Source organism: Arachis ipaensis, chromosome B10, assembly GCF_000816755.2.
Source record: "Arachis ipaensis cultivar K30076 chromosome B10, Araip1.1, whole genome shotgun sequence".
Taxonomy (NCBI): Eukaryota; Viridiplantae; Streptophyta; class Magnoliopsida; order Fabales; family Fabaceae; genus Arachis; species Arachis ipaensis.
In genome coordinates this window covers 133,037,173-133,058,787 of record NC_029794.2, presented here as the reverse complement: position 1 = coordinate 133,058,787, position 21,615 = coordinate 133,037,173, and the positions used below count along the sequence as shown (strand labels likewise).

Sequence of the window (21,615 nt, the reverse complement as noted above, 5' to 3'; positions counted from 1 at the left end):
CTAAATATTATTTGCGTTGTTTTATTTTCATTACAATAAGTTATGAACATTTCTCCTTGTGTCACGATACCAAAACTAATTGTATTGTAAGTTATTGAAGTGATTATTTTATCTCCTGAAACACATAATACATGGAATATTCAAAATGGAACCAAGACTCTTTAGTATTTACTACTACAACTTTTAAGCTAACTCTATTAAGGGTGTGTTTGGCAAACACATTGGGGAGGAGAGAAGTCTGTCTGAACTTCTTGAAAGTTTCACTTTAATGTTTGGCAATTTTTATCCTTGTGAACGCAGAATTGATTCTGCCTCTGAACCCACGTTTAGGAGAAGCTCAAATTTGTAGCTTCTGCATTTCACGTTTCAGGTTTCACGTTTAGGAGAAGCTAAAATATTTCTTTTTTACCAACCCTACCCTTCATTTTCTTTTATAAGAATGATACTAGTAACTATTATCTTCACAGTCATTCTTTGTAGTTCTTCCTACTTCTTCATAATTTTTTAGTTCTATTTTTTTCCATCAAAATCGTTCAGATTTATTTCAATCACTGACAAATTGAAATTTTTTTATTTTTATTTGATTTTATTCATATGAATTTTATTTACGTTTTATGGTATTTTGAAAATTATAGAATATTTTCTTTTATTTTTTATTGTATTTATTTTATTTATATGATAAATATTTTTTATATTATTTTTTATAGTATTCTGATTTTGCATGTATATAAAATTGATGTCTATTTTAGTAATTTTTCATCTAAAAGTGATTTTGAGTAGTATAATTCAAACAACATTTATTTTATTATAATCAATTTTGATATAAAGATTACCAAACATAAATCACGTTAACCCAAACTAACTTATCATCAAAATCAATTTTACAAAATCAATTTTATGCAAACTCTGGTTTGCAAACTGGAATCCAAACACACACTAAGTCTTTCAAATTTTAATTGAGTCAATGATAATTTTCTTAATTATTTTGAGTACTAATTGATTCATTAAGGAAACGAATAAAATATATTATGGAACGCAAATTGTGAGCATTATGATTAGCTGTGTCATTGTCTAAGGGATTGGATTTGTGTTTGAGCAATCAAAACTTACTTGTGTCATTATGAAAGGTTTAATTATTTGTATGGGATAAAGAAAAACAAAGAATTCATCTTTTTTTGGGAATATTTATTTGTACAAGAAAGATGAAGACCCCAAAACACAAAATGGACAAAAAAGTAAATTAATCTGAACTAATAACAAACTACATCGCTGTCACATATCAGAGACAGACCAAAGATATGCTTCTCTATCTCGAGCTTGCCTCTCATTTGTTCTCTTGAACATTTCCTTCTCAAAACCTACAACCAGAGAAAAGCTTAAGTCAATCATTCAACACAAGCGAATAAAATTGTCTATAATCACCCCCCATAATAATGAAAGGTAAAAGCCAGGTAGCAAAAACGAATGGTAATGTAACACCTTAATGCTTTTAAACTGAGTTGAGCTTTATTTGGATTATATTTAGTAGTTGATATTCAAAACCTTGCGAAATTCTTTTTAAAACAAATATGAAATATTTATATAAAATAATTTATATATAAAAATATTGAATAACTAATTTTTATTAGAATAGTTACTAGTTGAAAAATATAAGTGGATTTGGAAATACTAACATGAAAAACGGGCGTGCTAAACTTTGAAGGCACATAAATGACAAGCTTTACTTATACCAAATAATCATAAAAAGAAACATCATAGTTACAATTGCAATCACTCAATAAAAATAAAACAAGCCACACAGAAAATCCTAATTCTCTTAATTTGTATAACTATGGCTAAAACAATCGCATATTCTTCCTTCTTAAGGTAAACGCTTAATGTTTTGTATCTACGTCTTCGATAGCTTGCTCCTAATAGTGCACTTGTCTTTTCACCTCAACTGAGCAGTGTAATGCTCTGTATTGCATCGTTTCTGAAGATGGTATGGAGAGAGGGGTGAGAAACAAAAGTTTCTCAATAGTTTATCTATATGGTGTCATCGTATCTATCCCCAGCCACTCCGAGTTTTAAAATAAAAACAGTGATAATGCAATGTTGTTCAATTATTATTTCTAAAAGTCTTTGTTAGTCAGAGTTGTGTGATTTTTAGATGCTTCTTATTTACTTATGTTATGACATGTGTGACACATACAAAATGCCTATAGCATTAGAACCTATAGAATGCAAACTCATAAATCTTGATTTGATGTTTTCATAGGCCGTAAAGCAAGGCAAAATAAATAATAAATAAGAGAAGAATACTAACATTGGCATAAATAAGTCAAATAGAATAGATCTAAATAAAATAAAGATCTTAAACAATATCATCCATAAAAAAAAAAAAAACTTTGGATAAAATAAGGATCTTTGAATTAAATAATAAACATAATCATAAATTAAAAAAAAGGATAAAAGAAGAACAATCATGATCACACTTGTAACAGATTTATCTATCTAATTTAATTTGAATTTAATTTTGTACTGAACTTAAAGAATAAAGCTAGTTTTCTTATCTTTTCATGTAACTAAATATCATTCAAATCCAATAAATATAGAATTAATTATGACTATATCTTAAAAGGTTGTTTATTGTCGGTTAGAGATTTACTACCACTAGTGTTTTCATATATTTGAATTTTAACCTAAATATGTTAGTTTTTCAAATGCATTATTTCCTAATTTTTTATTTTGAATTTAAATTTTAAATCATTACCATTTCAATTAATTAATTAGTTATTGAATAATGACTTGATTCAAAAAGTTGGGATGTTACTGGCAAAATGAACTAACCATTACTACGATCAACTCCATCCCAATGTCGTCCCGGCCTTATCCCATAGCGATTTGGTGCAGCATCTAAACCTCTTTTCAACCAGCTGTGATCTGGAATATCTTGCGGAACAACAAAACCTGATTCTTTCATCTTCTCACCTTCTCCCAAATCTGGAAGAACAGGCTCTGGATATTTTTTCTTTACCAAATGTGCCATAGGATCACCCCATCTTAATCTATCCTTGAGCATGTTGTCAAGTTCTGGATCGTCCCTGAAAGAAAACAAAACCATATTTAGTTATTTACAGCAACGAAGATGGGAGAAAACAGCAAAAGGATTCATCTTTTCAAAAGCAATTTGGTGAAAACAACATTACATATCAAGGATAGCCTATGACCTGTTAAAAACTAGGTAGTTATAGTGTACATAAAGAGCCAAACAATAAAGGTAAAAAGCCATATAGCAGGTTCAAAACTATGCTTGTAGGTATTAAATTTTGTTCATGTCTCGAGGTTGAGTAAGATGATTTTTTTTTTCAACAAAAGAGGAAGTATTGATGCCAACAAACATAAAAGAGTATGGATAACTAACTATAAATGTAAACCATGATAGATGCACATAATCTGCTTGACAGGTAAAACTATTAAGGACATAGTAAATTAGCTCATCATGTCTCTTGAGTCAAAGTAAAATGAATTAAGAAAACCCTACTCAAGATACAGGATGCCTGCTGACAAGAGAATCAATTAGCAGTTGCTAGACTCCCTGGTAGTACTTGGGAGAAAAATATGAACCCCTCATGAAACATATAAAGCAGCTTACAGCTGAAGTGTAGGCATCAAAATATACTGAGTGAATGATTGCTTGTTCAAATGAAGTTCTATTTGTTTGAGGCTATCTATTTAGATTTTAAGGGACATTATAAACCCAATTACTAAAAATCTATAGAATGTTGAATTATCACAAACAGTCTACCCTAAGAGATTAAATACATGACAATCATATTCAAAATAATAGGTCACTATAATAATACAATAACAAAGGTAGAACAATATACAATCAAGTTTCTAAATATTTATTGTAAAGAAAATTTTCATGACAGGAATCCATGTTAAACTATTCTTTTTGTATACCTGCTGCGTGCAAAAGGCTTCTCCTTCTCAGTTTCTAGTTCCTTCATCCTAGCCTCAGCTTCCCTCTTCTGAGCCAAGCCCTTGCCCCACTCTATTTCCTTCTCCTGAAAATCATGATGATGGCTAAGAATCAAACTAAATTTTCACACCCTAGCACGAATAACATCTTTTGGCTTATAAAATACATAAAATCCTGCGGTATACCTTTGGCTTTTCTTCTACTTTCTGTTTTGACTTCAAGTATTCTTCCTTGGAAATGCGTACTCCTGCAGTATTCAGAATTCGAATTAATTCACCAATTCATGTTCATTGAAAACATCAAATAGACTAAACAGAAACATCAATAAAAAATTAATTTCAATTCCTTACCTTTTACTTTATCACGATATACTGGTTCAGCACCACGCCCACTGATTGAAGGATCCATCATTTTAAATCTGCATAAAGGAAGATCACAATTCATAACATGTTTAAACCAACACAGCAGATTCTAAATGCAAAACCAATGCCCCCTAAATTTTGAAGCCTTTTCAGCTTGTAGCATGACTTAAGGTAGATATAACTATCCCAATATTCCAAACAACCAGTCATGTAAAAATGTTCTAAAACTAATAAAGAAAAAGAACCTACAGACATAAGCATGGAAAATAGCAAATAGTTGTACATGTACAACAGAATGAAAATTATAAATAATTGAAAGATTACCTCATCAAATCATCCTTCTTCTTTTTGTCAATCTCTTCTCTGATATCTTTACCAGAAATCAAACCTGTTTTTCTGTCACTGACAGGTGCTGCATTGGACTTTTGGTGTTTCCGTGGTGGAGATAAATCTGGAGACAAAGTTGGATGTGAAACATTTTCAGAGAGGTTAGGTGAATGACGGTGAGAACGACCAGCCAAACTCCCTCTTGCAACATCCTTCTGCCGTTTCCTTGGGGGTGAAAGGTCTGATTCCTCATATCCATGCGAAGTGTCTTTCATTGGAGAATCATGACGACGACCACGAGGTGGAGAAATATCTTGCAAATCAGAAGTCTTATAATTCTTATTTTTGTCATCATATATTTGGCGCTGAGAACGGCGAGGGGGAGAAATGTCAGGACTCGGGCTATGATGACCTCTGCGAGGCTGTCGTGGAGGTGATAAATCATCGTTTACATTAATAGGATCAACAGGCTGAGAAGAAAGTGAAATCCAACCACTTCCATCCTCAGATATAGCATGATAAGGACGCCTAGCCCTCAGCTGCTCAAGCCTCTTCATTCGCTTCACTTCAATGTCTTCATCAACAACTGGCTTCTCCTCATCTACATATACATATAGATTACGTTTATTGTGAAACAATAAAAAAACAAAACATTGGAAATAGTATAAAATGAAAAGATATCAATGTTTCTTATTTACCAGATGATTTCTCATCATTATCTTCTCCGAGATCTACGGGTTTCTGCCAGGTGGGATCTTCATCCACAACTAACAAGCCACTAGGTTTTGGCTGACTTTTTTGCTTCTGCTTCTTCTTCTTCTTACTTTTCTTCTCATCTTCAGTGTTACTTTGATACCTTTTCAAATAATCCTTCAGTGAGTTGGACTGCATTTTTTCCAAGATTCTGAAAACCGGACCGGTCATCAAACCATTTTAGTCACTGGTTCATTGGTTTACTGGTCCAACCGGTCTAACCGTAGTTCAACCGGAAAAACCGTTCCATAATAAAATAATAAATAAATTATAAATAAACATCCTAAATATCTTTCAAATTTAAAACCCTACGTAAAATATCACCAACTAAATGTAATTAATCATCAAAATATGCAATAACTTGCTGCAAATTTGTTGACAATTAACATAATTATACTTCCATTAAAAATAGCTGGATTGAATTACAATGCACAAGTTAAAGATAGAGAATACTGTCTTAATGTAGCTAAGTCAAAAAGTAAAACAAAAAATGATAGTGTTGCCCAATAAACACACAACAGAGCCCGAAACAAACACACAACACAACAGAGGCTGAAACAAAAACACAATAAAGCCTGAAACAAAAAGAATCCAACACGGATGAGGGGTAGCAAGTGGGCGGAGATCAAGAACAGGGACAGTGCAACCAAACAATGAAAACAGAATTTTGTTTATATAACAAAACAATCAAAACATGAATCATACAATCACTAATTGCAAATTTTTTCTTCACAAGAACAGAACAATGAAAACATGAAGCATATAATAAATCAAAAGATCACCAATTGCAAATCTTTTAATAAGAACAGAAGTTAGAACAGTGAAAAATGAAGAAAGATTAGTAGTTTTCAACCCAATTTTAACAAAGCTCATCACAATGATTAACAACAAAAAAAAGCAATGAAGAAACAGTGAATCAATAACATAGGCAGTGCAAATTCAAGAAACTTTAATAAAATTTAACTACAGAAACAGACAGTAAAGCAGTAATAGAGTTATCAATTTAAAATTTATCATCAAATACATTCAGTGAGCAAAACCAATCAACCAAGTACTGACTGGGCATTCGGAAAAAAAAAAAGAATCAAAAGAACATTTAAATCACAGCAAAAACACAACAACAATAGGAGCATCTAAAACAAAGTAACCCAAAAAAAAATCTAAAAATCACCATTGCTGAAAACAATGATTTGATCCATGTATGCTCAAAGAATTAAAAGCTAAGCTTACAAGAAAGTGAAGAATACCAAAACCAAAGAACCTTCAATCACAGCTTAAATCAAGAACAGAAAATAATAATAAAAACAAAAAAATTAAAAGTAACAGAAGAACAACAGAACAACAACACAAGAACAATTAGCAAATTAACAAATTCACAATAACAGTTAAAATTTACCAGAAGAACACTAATGCAAGTGGAATCGTCATGCTAATATGTTTTCTGCAAAGATGCTATTTGTGCAGCTAAAATTTCCTAATTACTAAGATCCAATTATTCTAATTTCACATGCAATCAACTTACTAAGTTTCTAAAAGCTAGAAATTATAAAACCAACCAGAAATACGGTTAAAGCATTTCATCAAACATGTCGAGTGCGGTAAAATTAAAACAAAATAAGAGAATTCAAAGCTTAATATCAATGTGATAGAGAAGAGAACATAACTATTGTAACTTTAATTCAGTCTATGAAATAATCCAAACCACTACCAAATCAAATAGTTACTTATTGTAATAGAAATCAGAAGTTGCAGAGTTTCAAGCAGAGTATTGGTGTTGTGTGAGTGTATTGTCTGGTGGCGGGTTTAGGGAACTCACGGCGGCGACAAAAGAGAGCAGTTCCACGGCTAGGTGGAGCGCGCGGGTTGGTCGCAGTGTTTGAAGCAGAGCAACGTGGCTTCGAGACGAACACGAATCCGAACTCGAACGGTGAACGACGAGTGAACGCTGAGCGAACGTGAACGGCGAAGAACGCGAACGAAGACGACAGCTGAACGAAGACGCGAACGTGAACGGCAAACAAACGGCGACGGAAGCGCGGCTGAGTAGACAAAGACGCCGGACGCCGAGCTCGAGGAAGCAGCCGCGATCGGTGACAGCGAACAGGGGTTGAAGAGTTGGATCACAAGGGAAGCTAGATAGACGGACGGATCGCAAACTTTGAGTGCGACGGACGCGGCAGTATGCCACTCCTTGTGGCGGTGGTGTAGGCTTACAGTGCTAGGGTTTTTTGGCTGGGGTTGTGTGATTTGATTTCTTTCTGAATGAAAGAAAGAAAGAAAGAGGGAAAGGGAGAAAGAAACGAAGGAGCTTCCGTTGTAAACCGGGCGGGTCCCGGTTCGGTCCAACCTGCCGGTTCTTTTCCGGTTCAACAGTTTTCCACCGGTTTTTTAAACGACGGTTTTACATCTGATCGGACCGCTAATGTTGTCGGTTCGAGGTTGAACCGATCCGACCAAACGGTCCGGTCCAGTTTTCAAAACATTTGATTTTTTATGCAAAAATTTGAAAGTTAAATTGAATCGGATCAAATTTTAGGAGAATTTTGGGCATTAACTCACTGATTATTACGCTAAATTAATCCTTGTTTCGGCGGGTGAAAAAAAAAAAATCTACTAAATCTAAAATACCTAAACTGTCCTTGCTCCTCAAAACCATTCGCACCACTGCACTGATGCTAATGTCTCTGCAACATCACACAAAAAAGAGCCTGTACGGCTCTACCCTTCGCCACCAGCCCAACACCTCCGCCGGCGGATCCACCATCTCTGCCCACCGCCGCGCCGCCTACCTTTTCAGGTCCGAAGGACCCCCATCTCCATACATCCTGTGATTTATCGTTAACCCACTCTTCCAGTTAATCCTCCTCTTCCTCTCTCGAATTATTCTCTCATCTTCGTTATTTCTCGTCGATTTCAAAAACCACCTCTTCTCGCCGGCTTTATCTGTTGAACACGATGAATGCTTGATTTCCACTGTCTTCTCTTCTAACCTGAAACATGGTACTCTTCTTCTTCTTCTTAAAGCTGGCAACTTTATTGTTGTGTTGAATTGCATACATAAAGTTTACAACTTGCGTCGTTTTTTCAGGAAAAACCCAGTGGAGGTGCTGATAAGTACAATGTTGAAGCCGCGGAAATTTTGGCAAACGAGGCCCAGGTTTGAAGTCTGCTCTTATTTTTTCTCTTTCCTTAATTCTTTACTCGTTTGTGATGTTTTTACTTTCTCTCTGTTCCTTAGCATTTGCCTATTGCGGAGGCCACACCCATATACGAGCAGCTTCTACTGTTGTTTCCAACATCTGTGAGTGTTCCTGTTCAGTGCTTGTGTGAATTTATTATGTTGTATTCTTTCAGAGTAAGGATCAAATAACACTGGTGTAAGTTATGAACAGTTAAGCTTATATCTTATAGATCATTTCTAGAAAATTTCGTGATAATCCAAGATTGTTTGCTATACCTTTTGTATACTTGAAAATCAACTTAATATGTTCAGTTCAAAATACGCATAAACACAGGTTCTTCAATTATACGTTTATTGTTATCTGATTTCGGTGAAATTTAGTGTAGATGATCTTCACTATGCTGTAAGTTAACAAGATTTAGTGTTAATAGATCTCTTTTGTGTTGGATTGATAAAATTCATAATGCATGAGAAGTTACTTCACCAGCACCTTGTATAAGTGGATCACTACTGTCTGTTCTGTGATGAATTACTTTCTCTCTAATATTGTGGTACTGATTGATACCGGATGATGCTTACTTTTGGTGCTTGTGTTACAGGCTAAGTTTTGGAGGCAGTATGTGGAGGCACATATGGCTGTAAATAATGACGAAGCTATCAAGCAAATTTTCAGTCGGTGTTTGTTGAATTGCCTTCAGATTCCTCTCTGGTATGGTTTTTGTTTAGTGCTCTTGCTGTTTATTAAACTTCCATTCATGTTACTACTTGATGTAATTTGTGTCAAATTGTCAATATGCTGTTGTGAACCTTTATTGTTTCTTATGTTAGTGTTCTATTCTGTTGGATCCTTCGACCAACAGTGCATTGCATGGCATTGGATGGGAGGTAGGGCTCTAAATTGCAGTCTGCAAACATTGTGGCAGCAAGTGTGTTCCCACAAGTTTCTGCAGTTATAGTAATTGCTATGTGATTTCCCGTGACTGCAAGCCTAATTTGAAACAGCTTCTGCAATAAACTCATCCCTCTAAGAACTAGTACAGAATTTCTTGTTAGTAGTTCACTGAGTAGGTTTTGATATGGCTGCTTTAGCTGGTTCAATAGGAGGTTTGTGCAAAAGGATGGGCTACTAGACACACATATGTAGTATACCAATGACATCACAACAATATATATAATATTACAGACAAAAATATTGTTAATTGGGATAAAAAATATAAATGAGATCAAATCTGTTTAAATTTAAAGTTCGCCAATTTGGGGTTAATCGGGGCTTTGAGGGGTTAATAAAATTCTTAAAACTCTTCTCTTCCAAATAATAAAACTTGTGAACAAGATCCACCTTTATAAATAAAAGATGAGCACAGTCTTAGTTGTTAATACATCAGTTATGTTGTATTCTGTGGTGTCTTTTCTATCCTGGGTTACTTCTATTTATTATCTTTACTAGATTGTTTTTGAAGATGGATGAAATATCATACTTTGTGGCTCTCGCGGTAAATGCAACCTGTGTTGTTGTTGTTTGTGTTTTTCTTATCAAATATTTCATCTTGTTTCTTATCTTTCTCTTTGCAGGCGCTGTTACATTAGATTCATTAGAAAGGTCAATGACAAGAAAGGCATGGAAGGTCAAGAAGAAACAAGAAAAGCATTTGATTTTATGCTAAATTATGTTGGTAAGTTATTTCCTTCTTCTTTAGACAACAAATTGGAATGTGATTATCTTCTTAGAAGCTTCCTTTGTGTTTTTTAAATTAGATTTTTAGAACTTATTTTCTTCCTATGCAGAAAGATGGTTTTTCATGTTACATGGCTGAATTTATTAGGGACTACATCATTGCTTGTTTTTTTTTTATGATATTCTTGCTCTTTATAATTTCTCTTCCCAGTTTGCATAGTGGGTTAGTATTCACGGCGTGCAATGATGTGTGTCTGTAAGTATATATGAAATTAATGTATGTATTCATTAACAATTATTTCCAATGATTTGCTAACAGGAGCTGACATAGCATCTGGCCCTGTGTGGATGGAGTATATATCTTTTCTTAAGTCCTTGCCGGTTTGTTTCTTTTATCCTTTGCAGTCCTTGGTACATAATGTACAATTTATTTCCCAGCCTTTATATATATCAAAAAACCTTATTTCAGGCTATAAATGCTCAAGAAGAATCACATCGGATGACTGCTGTGAGGAAAGTCTATCAGAAAGCTATTGTCACTCCTACCCATCACATTGAACAACTTTGGAAAGATTATGAAAATTTTGAAAATTCTGTTAGCCGTCAGTTGGTAATATATTGGTCATATATTTGTGCTTAATCTGATAGTGTTCATATTTCAGCTTGGTTTTTTCTTCTGTGGCAATTAATAAGAATTTTATGAAGGCACGGAATTTTATGTTAAGGTGTTTTACAGGCTAAAGGTCTGATATCTGAATATCAACCAAAATACAATAGTGCCAGAGCAGTTTACAGAGAGCGGAAGAAGTATGTTGATGAAATTGATTGGAATATGCTTGCTGTACCACCAAGTGGATCATGCAAGGTATCTTGTTCTTTGCAAATTTTGCTTATTGGCATTAGCTATTTCATCCTTTCAGGTCTATGTTATATCTTTTGTATCCAAGTGATGATGTTTTATCCTCTTTTGACCATTCTTTGTTATTCCAACTAGTCTTTGCACCCGTCCAATAGATTGGGTGACTATAATTTTCTTCTCACACTAGTTATTAAATTTTAAATTAGAAGTAATAAAATCATGACATTAATTTTAAACTTGAAATGAAAAGATCCAACTGGAAAGACTAAGCTACGTAGCACAGTCACATCATCTGGATTTAATACTCTTACCAATCACAAGTGAGTCTAAATGAGCACCCCATTAACATTATTTATAGTTCTATCGATTCTTCCTCCTATATTCTTTAACCTATTGTTATATTCTTTAGAATTTCCTAAATGTGTGTTGAGTCCGTTGATTAAACATAAAAGAAATAAATAAATAAATAAAAATGAAATAACAATTTAAGATCAGATGGAAGTGGTAACATTCTTGTGTCTGACAGTGCATTCTAGCTTGGTTAATCAGACAATAAGCTAATTATGGCATGTGTGTGACAGCTAAGAGAAATAGAAAATATAAAAGAAAATGATAATGCAAACCATAATAATATAATAATGAGAGAAGAATAGTAATTTGGCTAAATGCCGTGAAAATGGGAGGGAAACTGAGACTGTTGCCAGAGCTCTCCTTTTATAGTAAAAAAAAAAGTTTGTTTTTCTCTCGTAAGAAAGGATTTAACTATTGGGTTGCATGGTTTATCCATATAGGACTTGGTTGTTTTTTGTTTCTTTGTGGGGATGTCTAATTCTCTTTTGTACTTTTAGATCTGAATTTGAAAGAGTACTTCTATACTTCTACACATTGTTCATAGAGATTGGGGGTGCTATCTATGGAGTACTATGTTTTAATTACATGTTGTGACAGGTGGTAATTTGCTTATGACTTCTAACAGGAAGAAATGCAGTGGATCGCATGGAAGAAGCTGTTATCCTTTGAAAAGTGAGAAGCTTGAATCTACCTATAGGCTTAACCTTTTGTGGGATAGCTCATTATATGATCTAAATAAATATTAAATTTTAGTACAAAGATAGGACAGTTCTGATTTTTGTGTTGTTAATACTTTTACCTATTTTATTCATTTTGCATTTCAGAGGAAATCCACAGAGAATAGATGCTGCATCCTCCAACAAACGAGTTATATTTACTTATGAGCAGGTATTGAGAACTATACTCCTTTCTTTCTTTCTTTATATATATATATATATTTTGAGAGGAGAGGTTCCCTATAAACATCATGAGCTTTACACCAAAGACATGCTAGGCATATCCTTTCCCCTAGAACATGTTTGTTAGAAAATCTGTCATTGAAAGTGCTTGCATTATGCTTCAACCAAATAATCCAAATAGTGCTACAAAGATTTTGCCTCTTGCAGCCAAAGCCTACAAACCTGGTCAATAGAAGCTGATCTAGGGGTGCAGGGCACAGCCAACATTCATCAAAGATGCGAAACAATTGTTCCATTAAATCACATCCATCAGGCAACGCATAAAGATGTGAATTGATTCTGAATTTTCATTGAACAAACATAGCCATTGGGAAGTGCATAAAATAGATGTCAAGGTTCTGAGTTTTGCCCCACACATCCCACACACATTAGGCCATTAGGGCAGATAGCCTTATGTGACTTTCAAACCTGCAACATGTCATTGGTATTAATCCTGTTAAGCACAACTGTCCAGAAAGAAGATTTTATTTTAGAGGGAGTTTTGGACTTTCAAATGGGTTTGTAGATGGAAAGAGGTTACATTGGAGGATTGATTTAGAAATTGGAAGGATTTACACCTAAAACTGCAAGAGGACAAGAGACCATACCCTTTTTAAGGGTTAGAAGACAATGAAAAATCATCAACAAGAGCTAAGTACAAAAGTTTAGAGGATTCCATATCATTTAGGTTATGAAAGAAGTAGAAGTCCCAAGAGAAAGAAGAACCCTGTGTAGTGTAAATGGATCGAATAGGAGAATTATGCAAGGAAATAGATGATAAAGACAAAGAAAGGCTAGGTTAAAAGAGGTATCTCCTATCCAATGGTCTTCCCAAAAGTTGAAACATGACCCATCACCTACCTTAAAGGAAAGCAAGGGTTTAAGAGTAGTGCAACATTGAGAAATGTACTTCCAAGGGCTAGAATGAGTAGCATGGATAGCAGCATAAGTATCCCAACATTGTTTATAATATTTACCTCTGATAACATGATGCCATAGAGAGTGAGATGCTAAAGGAAAGCGCCATAGTTTTTTTCCTACCAAAGTAACGTTTAGACACAATATTGCCAACACCCATTGCTCCTTCTTTTTCAGATGACATCAAATGAAACATGTACCTGTTAAAATGTTCATATCCATGTGGTGATCCCGCCTAATGGGATAAGACATAGTTATTCTTCTTCCCCCCCCCCCCCTCCTCTCTCTTATGTTTGTGAAATTTCTTATGCATTGTATTGGTATTCAGTGTCTGATGTATATGTACCATTATCCTGATGTATGGTATGACTATGCTACTTGGCATGCAAAAGGTGGTTCAATAGACACTGCAATCAAAGTATTTCAGAGATCACTGAAGGCTCTTCCTGGTTTGTAGTATTTTTTGTTCTTTTAATTCTAATAACTGATGTATGTGACTAATTGTTGTCCCATGGATTAGCTTGTTACCGGGGATGATATATTGAAGTTATGATAAGGATGCCTTTTCAAATATCTTTTCACAAATGTTTGAGTTATCTCCTAAGTTGAAGATTGATGGTCCAAAAACTGATTTATGTTGTAACATGTTGTATTCTCAATCCCCCTTTTCTATTGCTTCTTTCGTAATTTATAAAGTTCTGGAGTTAACTTTTGTTTATTTGGGTGTCCCCTTTTAGTGGTACTCGTAGCTTAGATATGTTATTTTAGGATCTTTTGGTGGAGATCTCTAAGTTCCTTGTAACTTGGAAAAGGGGCTTATTTTTCTTTAGGTGGTTGAACTCCAATAAGCCTCTTTCATACTTTTCTAAATAGCATCCATTTGGAATTCTTATCTTTGTTTTGCCTACCATAATGGTGGCTAATATAAAACATAATGAGGGACTTTGTTTGTTAGGTGGGTTAGTGAGTGTGTTACTCTAAAAGGAGGGGGTTGGGTCTTGGAAATTTGGTGTCTAAAAATATTGTCATGATGGCTAATTGGTTATAGCGTGGATTGATGCACCTAATTGTCTCTTGTTTAATTGTGTTTTATGATTCATCTTTTTCCTCTCCGAACAGATTCAGAAATGCTACGATATGCCTACGCGGAGTTGGAGGAGTCACGTGGAGCAATTCAGGTACACAATGTTGAATATAGGCTTCAACATTTATTCTTTGTTTTGTTTTGTTTTGTTTTGTATTTAACTCTACATTTGAACTTGTAACAGGCAGCAAAGAAAATCTATGAAAGCATTTTGGGAGATGGTGTAAATGCAACATCGCTTGCACATATTCAAGTATGTGAAATACTTTGTTGACATTTTTGTAGTTTAACTACTTTTTGAATTGCTATAGTTTCATCCAAAATTCAAATAAGCATAGTTTGAAATATGAGATACTTCTAAAAAGATACTCGTAATAGTATATTATAAACGTTGAGTAATATATTTATGATCCTATACTTATATTGTATGCATTTGGAATAAATTTTACATTTGAGGTAAATAATTTTGCTTGAAAAATTTAGAATTTCTAATTGTGCAATATGAATGGATACAAAGTTTGTGTGGGGATTTTACAGGAAATAGTTATTTAATAGTGTATATGATTTTTGTTTGAGAATTTGCATTAATTCTTTTAAGATCAATCACTTCTGAATTCACTCAAAACCAAGTGTGCATCTAACCTTGTAAAATCATTTGAAGAATTGAGGGTTCACTGATCTTTTTAGATCTTAGTTACAATAGTACAAATTTGTCATAAAAGACAGTGTGTGAGAGCATTAGCTTGTATTTTTTGAGTTAGTAAGTGTAAACTTTTGAAAGCTCAGAGATAAATAGGTAGTTTAACAATTGAATTTTGGTGAAACTACAAGGACTTACTGAGTAATTTTACCTAATTTTAGTGCTCCATAAATTTTAGTTAAGGATAATTTCCAAGTATGTTCATTATTCCCATCTTTTTATGAATTGAAAATCATTGATCAAATTTTAGAACTTTTCCTGCATGACAGAATTTCAAGTTTAGATGCTTTGTTCTGCATCTTATTTGAAAGAACTTTATGCTTGCCCATATGTTTTGTCTACTGCATTTGATGATGGATTCCAAACACATTTCACTGTCATTTAGATTAACTTGTGGAAGTCATATTTGTGCTGAAAAGAATAAAATTCACATTTTATTCTCTGCAATAAGTTCATTTAAGAAAAATGAAGTTATTTTGTGTAGAGCATTTTATATTCTTTGTCTCCCCGCTAGTTATCCTTGCAAAAGAAGTGACATCTCTTTCATGGTACAGTTCATTCGTTTTCTACGAAGAACCGAAGGTGTTGAAGCAGCCCGGAAGTACTTTCTGGATGCACGCAAATCTCCAAGTTGCACATATCATGTTTATGTTGCTTATGCTACAATGGCCTTTTGTCTTGACAAAGATCCAAAGGTCCTACCTGTTTCCTTTTATTTATGTCTTTTGCTTTGTGTATTTATAATGTTAGTAGATTATTATATGTATTGCATACATTCATGTGCTTTACAATAACTATTCTTCTGGATGAATGTCTTCTAGCGAAGAAGATGAGACTCATTAGTTAAAGGCTAAATGATAATATGATTACTTTCCCGGCTTTTCCATGCAGATGGCACATAATGTTTTTGAAGCTGGACTAAAACGCTTTATGCATGAGCCTGTTTACATTCTTGAGTGAGTTATATTCCCTCCTATCATTGAATCAACCTAATCATAAACATACAATCTAATCATAATGATTAAATCTAATCACTTCAACATATCCTTGGTATGTTCTACTAGCTTGCTCTCTTAATATTTGGATCTTTGTAAACATACATCCACTAATGTTGGTTTATGTGCCTCTTATTGTTATGTCTTTGCTGTCTCTGAACAAAAATTGTACTAGTTCTTTTGATCTTGTACTACCTCTTTTTCCCTGAGTTAGATGATATCTTATTGCCTCACTGGTTGTGCATGTCGTCATTTCTATTAAAAATATTTCCTTTCATATTCAAAATATTATTGACTGAGTATTAAGAATGTTTTCATGATGCTTTAGATATGCTGATTTCTTGACACGTTTGAATGATGACCAAAATATACGAGCTTTATTTGAGAGGGCATTAAGTACACTTAAACCTGAGGAATCGGTTGAGGTAGGCCATTTTTTTTACTTCGCTGTTTCCTTGTTCTTTTGGAGGGAAAAATGAAAACACATCTTTTAAGTACTTAGTTATATGATCTGGCTTATGCTCCATTTTGAGAACAGTTGCATGACGACAGATTTTATATCTTTCTTGAACCATTAACCATGCATGTGTACGCTAGTATTTGCTTGGACTCTATAGAATAAATATTCTCATTTGCACTTAATAATTTTGTCACATTTGGGCTCTTTACATCAAATATTTGTTTGAATGCTACTTCTCTTTTATGGGGAAAAAACCATCTTAAAAGTGATTTAGGTTTTTTCCTTTTCCCCCTAAACACAACTACTCCTAATGGAAGTCTAGTGGTTCTGCATTCCACCACATGGCTGTTTCTAACAATTCGAATAGGGAAATTGCGTTAAAACAAGTATTTGTAATGCAGAACATCATTGTATGCCTGTGAACTGATTTAAGTGGAGTGTATAACTTAATTCTATTCATTTTGTAACACATTTCAACTTTTCCTTAAACAGATAAAATTAAAAGGTTTTTATTTGTGTTACCATGAAAGAGTTAGCACCTTGAAAAAATCCTTAAAGAGAAGTCCTTTCCATATTGACGAAAGAAAAACAAATAATTCAAGTTTTTCAATGTAATGGAAATTTTAAGCTTCATGTGGTAAATCTACTATCCTTGATTTTTCTTGTTATATATGGATGAAAGGCTGCATATTGTTTTAGCGATTCTTTGGGCAGGTCTTGAGAACTAATACATTATTTTAGTTTAGTTTGGCATTTCTTTAATATTAAACTTTTGGATTGAAGGCCTTAGCAGAAATCATAGAATAGTAGGATCTTATAAGTTGACATGAACTCATCATTTTTAGGAACTTTTGAACATCATTTATGTAAATCTGTGATTCGTTTATTTGAAAAAAAGAAAAATCATTTTTAGAAGGATCTGTTCTAACTTCTAAGCGGTGAAAGTTAAAACCATGGTGAAAGGGTACATGAGTTCAAATGAGGGCCAAAGTCGACGAAAAAGATTGACATGAATATTTTATTGTGTTCTTGGAAATATTTGTGATGATTTTTCCATAATACTCAGTACTTTTGACCTTGTATTAATTTATGTACTTATTTAGGCGGGTATGTTTAATGTGTTGTTGCTCTTTCGCAGATTTGGAAAAAGTTCACTCAGTTTGAGCAAACTTACGGGGATCTTGCTAGCATGCTCAAGGTAGCAACTTTGTTTCTATGCAGCATTTACCCATTTATCTCTAGTTTGCACTGCACCATGGTTTATTTTCTTATTATTATTTTTCTTTCTTTGTTGAATCATTATCATTTGATAAGAACAGTCTTGATGGAAAATAATAGGATAGTTGAATTTTGGATAATAAGTTGTGCGCTTTGCAATTTACATGGATTAGTGTTTAGTGATCAGTTGGCATTGATGGGAAGAGGATGGTGGTTAAACTTCTCATACATGGGTGATACGTGCAGATAATTTAAGTGCTGTAATGAGTATAGATTCCATGTCATCATTCTCTTTTGTAATTTAATTTATGGATAACAATGTTATGTGCTACAGACAAGAAATAGTAGGGAAAAACAGGATAAACTTTGATTTTCTTTGACAATATTGGGAAACATCTTGAGTGATGGCAAGAAAATGCATTAAAATGATGTTATTTAATAAAAAGGGCACCGGGTATAAACCATCTCTTGTTATGCTGGGTTCAGGGAAGGACTACACCAAAGGATTTAATGTAGGCAATCTAATAAGATTCATTCATCGGTAGTTGATTCCACAGCTTGAACATATGATTGTTACCTTAAGATTATATGGAGATATCTCAACCATTAGCTCCAGGGCTCTACTATGAAGTTCAATCTTATAGTTGTTGCATATGAGCATATTGCACTAGTGCGAGTTGCTTGGATCATTTATCCATGTATAATATACAGGTTGAGCAAAGAAGAAAAGAAGCACTTTTTGGAGCAGGTGAAGATGGAACAGCAGCATTAGAGAGTAATTTGCAAGATGTTGTGTCACGATACAGTTACATGGATCTGTGGCCGTGCACCTCTAATGATCTTGATCATTTATCTCGGCAAGAGGTACATGTTATTTTATGTTTAAGATGAATATTGAACATATTTCTTAGCACCTATGGACTATGGTGTTGTTTTTTCATTGGTTTACTTATCCCGTCTTGATGATATTATTTCTGTTATATATACTAACTCAATGTTCATTTTTACCCCTCCAGTGGCTTTCCAAAAGTTTAAATAACAAATTGGAGAAGTCTGCTCTACCTAATGGAATGGCTCGTTTAGGTATTAATATTTATATTCTTTCTTATCTCTTGCTTCCTTAGGATTTCAGTTTGTGGTAAATGTTACTTTGTTAATGCAGATAAAGCATCTATGCAAAGCGTCTCATCTACCCCAACAAAGGTTGTTTATCCTGATACTTCAAAGATGGTAGTATATGATCCGAAACATAATCCTGGTATTTAATCTTTTCTTTATCTTAATAAAAGTCTTTTTAAGAGGTTTTCCATCTTTCTCAAGTAATAAAGAAGGCATGGTAAAACTCATTTGGATAACACTTTCATCATCCAATACTATAGGGACAGTTCTGAAAAGCTTAATCGAAGGAACTATTAGCTCCGTTTTCTTTTCTATACAAGTTATGATTAAGTGACGTATTATTGTTAAATTTGTAGGAAAGTTGTTAGACATGGAGCATAAGACATTAGAAATACCAGTTTGGAAGAAATGCTTAGGATCAATATACTTTCATGTAACAGTGACTAGCAGCACTATGTAAATATTACTAGGAAGTAGGAAATAAATGCATTTCAATATTTCATAGTTACAAATATATGATTAATACTCAGCTATTTCAGAGGGCACACATGTTAATCACATGTAGCATTTCTAGCACTTATTATTCTTTCCAGATCCAACTACATATGGATTTATTTTAATCTCGGAGCTTATCTGATTCACTTTCCAGCAGCAGGTGCTGGAACAAATGCATTTGATGAAATTCTGAAAGCTGCACCCCCTGCTTTGGTTGCATTCTTAGCTAACCTACCTGCTGTTGAGGGTAATTTTCAAAAATACTATACGATGATTACTTATGCATTATTGAGTGTGCTTTTTATACCCTTTTTTTTAACATGCAATATGGGAATATGGTTACTGGTTCAAGCCGTAGTACAACAATTTAATTATCTTCATGTGACCATAAGGTTACGGGTTCAAGCCCTAGGCTGCCTACATTTACATTCTTTGGGTGCAGACATTTCCCACGACCTTGCCTAATGTTGGATGCTTTCTACTGTGCTTCCTTTTTCGGTTGTTATTGTTGTTGGAAGAACTGGGTAGAAATGTTCAATTCATGATCACTAGGTCAGAGGCGTTGATACCATGTGGTGCATGTCAATTACCAGCTCTCCTTAATGATTAGACTATGTTGGGTTAAAGGTACATACCTATTTGCGACTACAACCTTTTTTTGAAATTTCCAGGCCCGACGCCAAATGTGGATATTGTGCTCTCAATTTGCTTGCAGAGTGACCAGTTACCAGGACAAAGTGGAAAAGCTGGGAATCCAACACCATTGCAAAGTGGTAAAGCAGGGATTCCAGCACAATTGCCATCTGGTCCTGCTACAAGCGAACTTTCTGGTTCAAGCAAGCCTCACCCAGTTCCAAGTGGCTTATCTTTGAAACCAACCAGTAACCGAAATTATGGGAAGCGGAAAGAATTTGACAGTATGTGCATCATCCATTTCATGCTTTGCATTTTCCATTTTTTGCATGCGCATATTTAAAGGGATAGGATGGTCAGTTTAATCACACTTGTAATTAGGCATTGTTATTTACAAATGATTCTTTGTCAAAATTAGGCATGTGGTCATAATTTCAAACAGTAGAATCAACCATTGATGCTTGCATTAGGTGAGATTGCCTACATTATACCATTTGTATGCAGCTCTTCCATGAACTTTGCATAATGCAGGATACTTACCCTACATACTCGTGTTTTCGATTTGCCTGCATCAATGTGCCTGTGCTTTGAACTGTTTGCATCAATGTGCCTGTGCTTTGAACTGTTATCCTAATTTTTTTCGCAAGTGCTTACATTTATTGTTAGCTTTCTTCTTTATGCTTTGACGTGCTGTGTAATACTAGCATGAAATTTTCCAATTGACTTTTGTTATTACATAATCTTCAGGACAAGAGGATGATGATACCACGACTGTCCAGAGCCAGCCATTACCTCGAGATGCTTTTCGGATACGACAGTATCAGAAAGCCCGAGCTAGCAGTACTTCACAAACAGGATCGGTTTCATATGGAAGTGCGTTTTCTGGCGATTTATCCGGTAGCACTGGTTGACTCGATATTTTGAACCATGCTTCCCTAGGCCTCTGTAATTTTAATGTCCCCTCATGTAACATTAGCCTCTCTTTTTTATTTCTTTTCTTAATTTTATTTTTAAATTTATTGTGTACTAATTTAAGTACTAAATGTGCAAGTACATAAACCCTTCTAAGCAGTTGTTGTCCTCTATAGCTTGGTCAGTTCCCTATTATTAAATTGATATACCTAAAGAAAGGACTGTCATGTATTCGTGTATCAATTATAATGTTATTTTTGCCACTCTTTTGCTCTTTTAAAAAGATTTTTATGTTAGTATTATGAATGGAGCATGTAAGTTCCATGATAGCATCTGAAGAACACTTTTCAGCTAGATTTTGTGTGTGTAGTTGTGTACTGTGTTGTGTTGTGTTCATACTTCATTACTGCCGCAAGCAACTACCTAAGGAGGATCAAATTTTCCATGGATAATAATCAAATTAGTTCTTGAAAAATAAGGTATTTTTTAAATTTATTTCTAAAAGATTTTTTTCATCAAATTGGCCATTCAAAGATTATGAATTAATCATATTTGTTTTTTAGTGACTGTATTAACAATTTTTGTCAACAATTGATAACGTAAAATATTAATTAATAACATATATAGTATTTAACATGTCTAATTAAACGCTGATTATATATGCTTATAAA

General features: G+C 34.0%; 2 protein-coding genes across 8 annotated transcripts; one reads left to right on the top strand and one right to left on the bottom strand.

Moving 5' to 3' along the window:
• On the bottom strand, nt 1,088-7,689 carry LOC107623495 (BUD13 homolog). 4 transcript variants are annotated; one of them, XM_021113603.1, is made up of 8 exons: nt 7,223-7,689; nt 5,352-5,638; nt 4,651-5,254; nt 4,315-4,382; nt 4,150-4,211; nt 3,946-4,049; nt 2,830-3,083; nt 1,088-1,358 (listed from the first exon to the last, which is right to left on the bottom strand). In XM_021113603.1, exons 2-8 carry the CDS (start codon nt 5,575-5,577, stop codon nt 1,273-1,275), a joined length of 1,404 nt encoding a protein of 467 aa, XP_020969262.1. In that variant the 5' UTR covers nt 5,578-5,638; nt 7,223-7,689; the 3' UTR covers nt 1,088-1,272. The 4 variants fall into 4 exon arrangements, with proteins under 4 accessions (XP_020969262.1, XP_020969263.1, XP_016181270.1 ...); XM_021113604.1 differs by having other exon boundaries at nt 5,352-5,623; XM_016325784.2 differs by having other exon boundaries at nt 5,352-5,557.
• LOC107622770 (cleavage stimulation factor subunit 77) lies at nt 8,054-21,227 on the top strand. 4 transcript variants are annotated; one of them, XM_016324792.2, is made up of 23 exons: nt 8,056-8,406; nt 8,495-8,563; nt 8,645-8,707; nt 9,187-9,296; nt 10,160-10,260; nt 10,582-10,643; nt 10,732-10,872; nt 10,999-11,127; nt 12,098-12,144; nt 12,297-12,360; nt 13,657-13,777; nt 14,448-14,506; nt 14,597-14,665; nt 15,667-15,807; nt 16,004-16,068; nt 16,436-16,532; nt 17,706-17,765; nt 18,497-18,649; nt 18,802-18,868; nt 18,948-19,043; nt 19,557-19,646; nt 20,071-20,316; nt 20,780-21,227. In XM_016324792.2, exons 1-23 carry the CDS (start codon nt 8,404-8,406, stop codon nt 20,941-20,943), a joined length of 2,217 nt encoding a protein of 738 aa, XP_016180278.1. In that variant the 5' UTR covers nt 8,056-8,403; the 3' UTR covers nt 20,944-21,227. The 4 variants fall into 4 exon arrangements, with proteins under 4 accessions (XP_020969260.1, XP_020969259.1, XP_016180278.1 ...); XM_016324791.2 differs by having other exon boundaries at nt 19,554-19,646; XM_021113601.1 differs by lacking the exons at nt 20,071-20,316; nt 20,780-21,227 and adding an exon at nt 19,923-20,034 and having other exon boundaries at nt 8,054-8,406.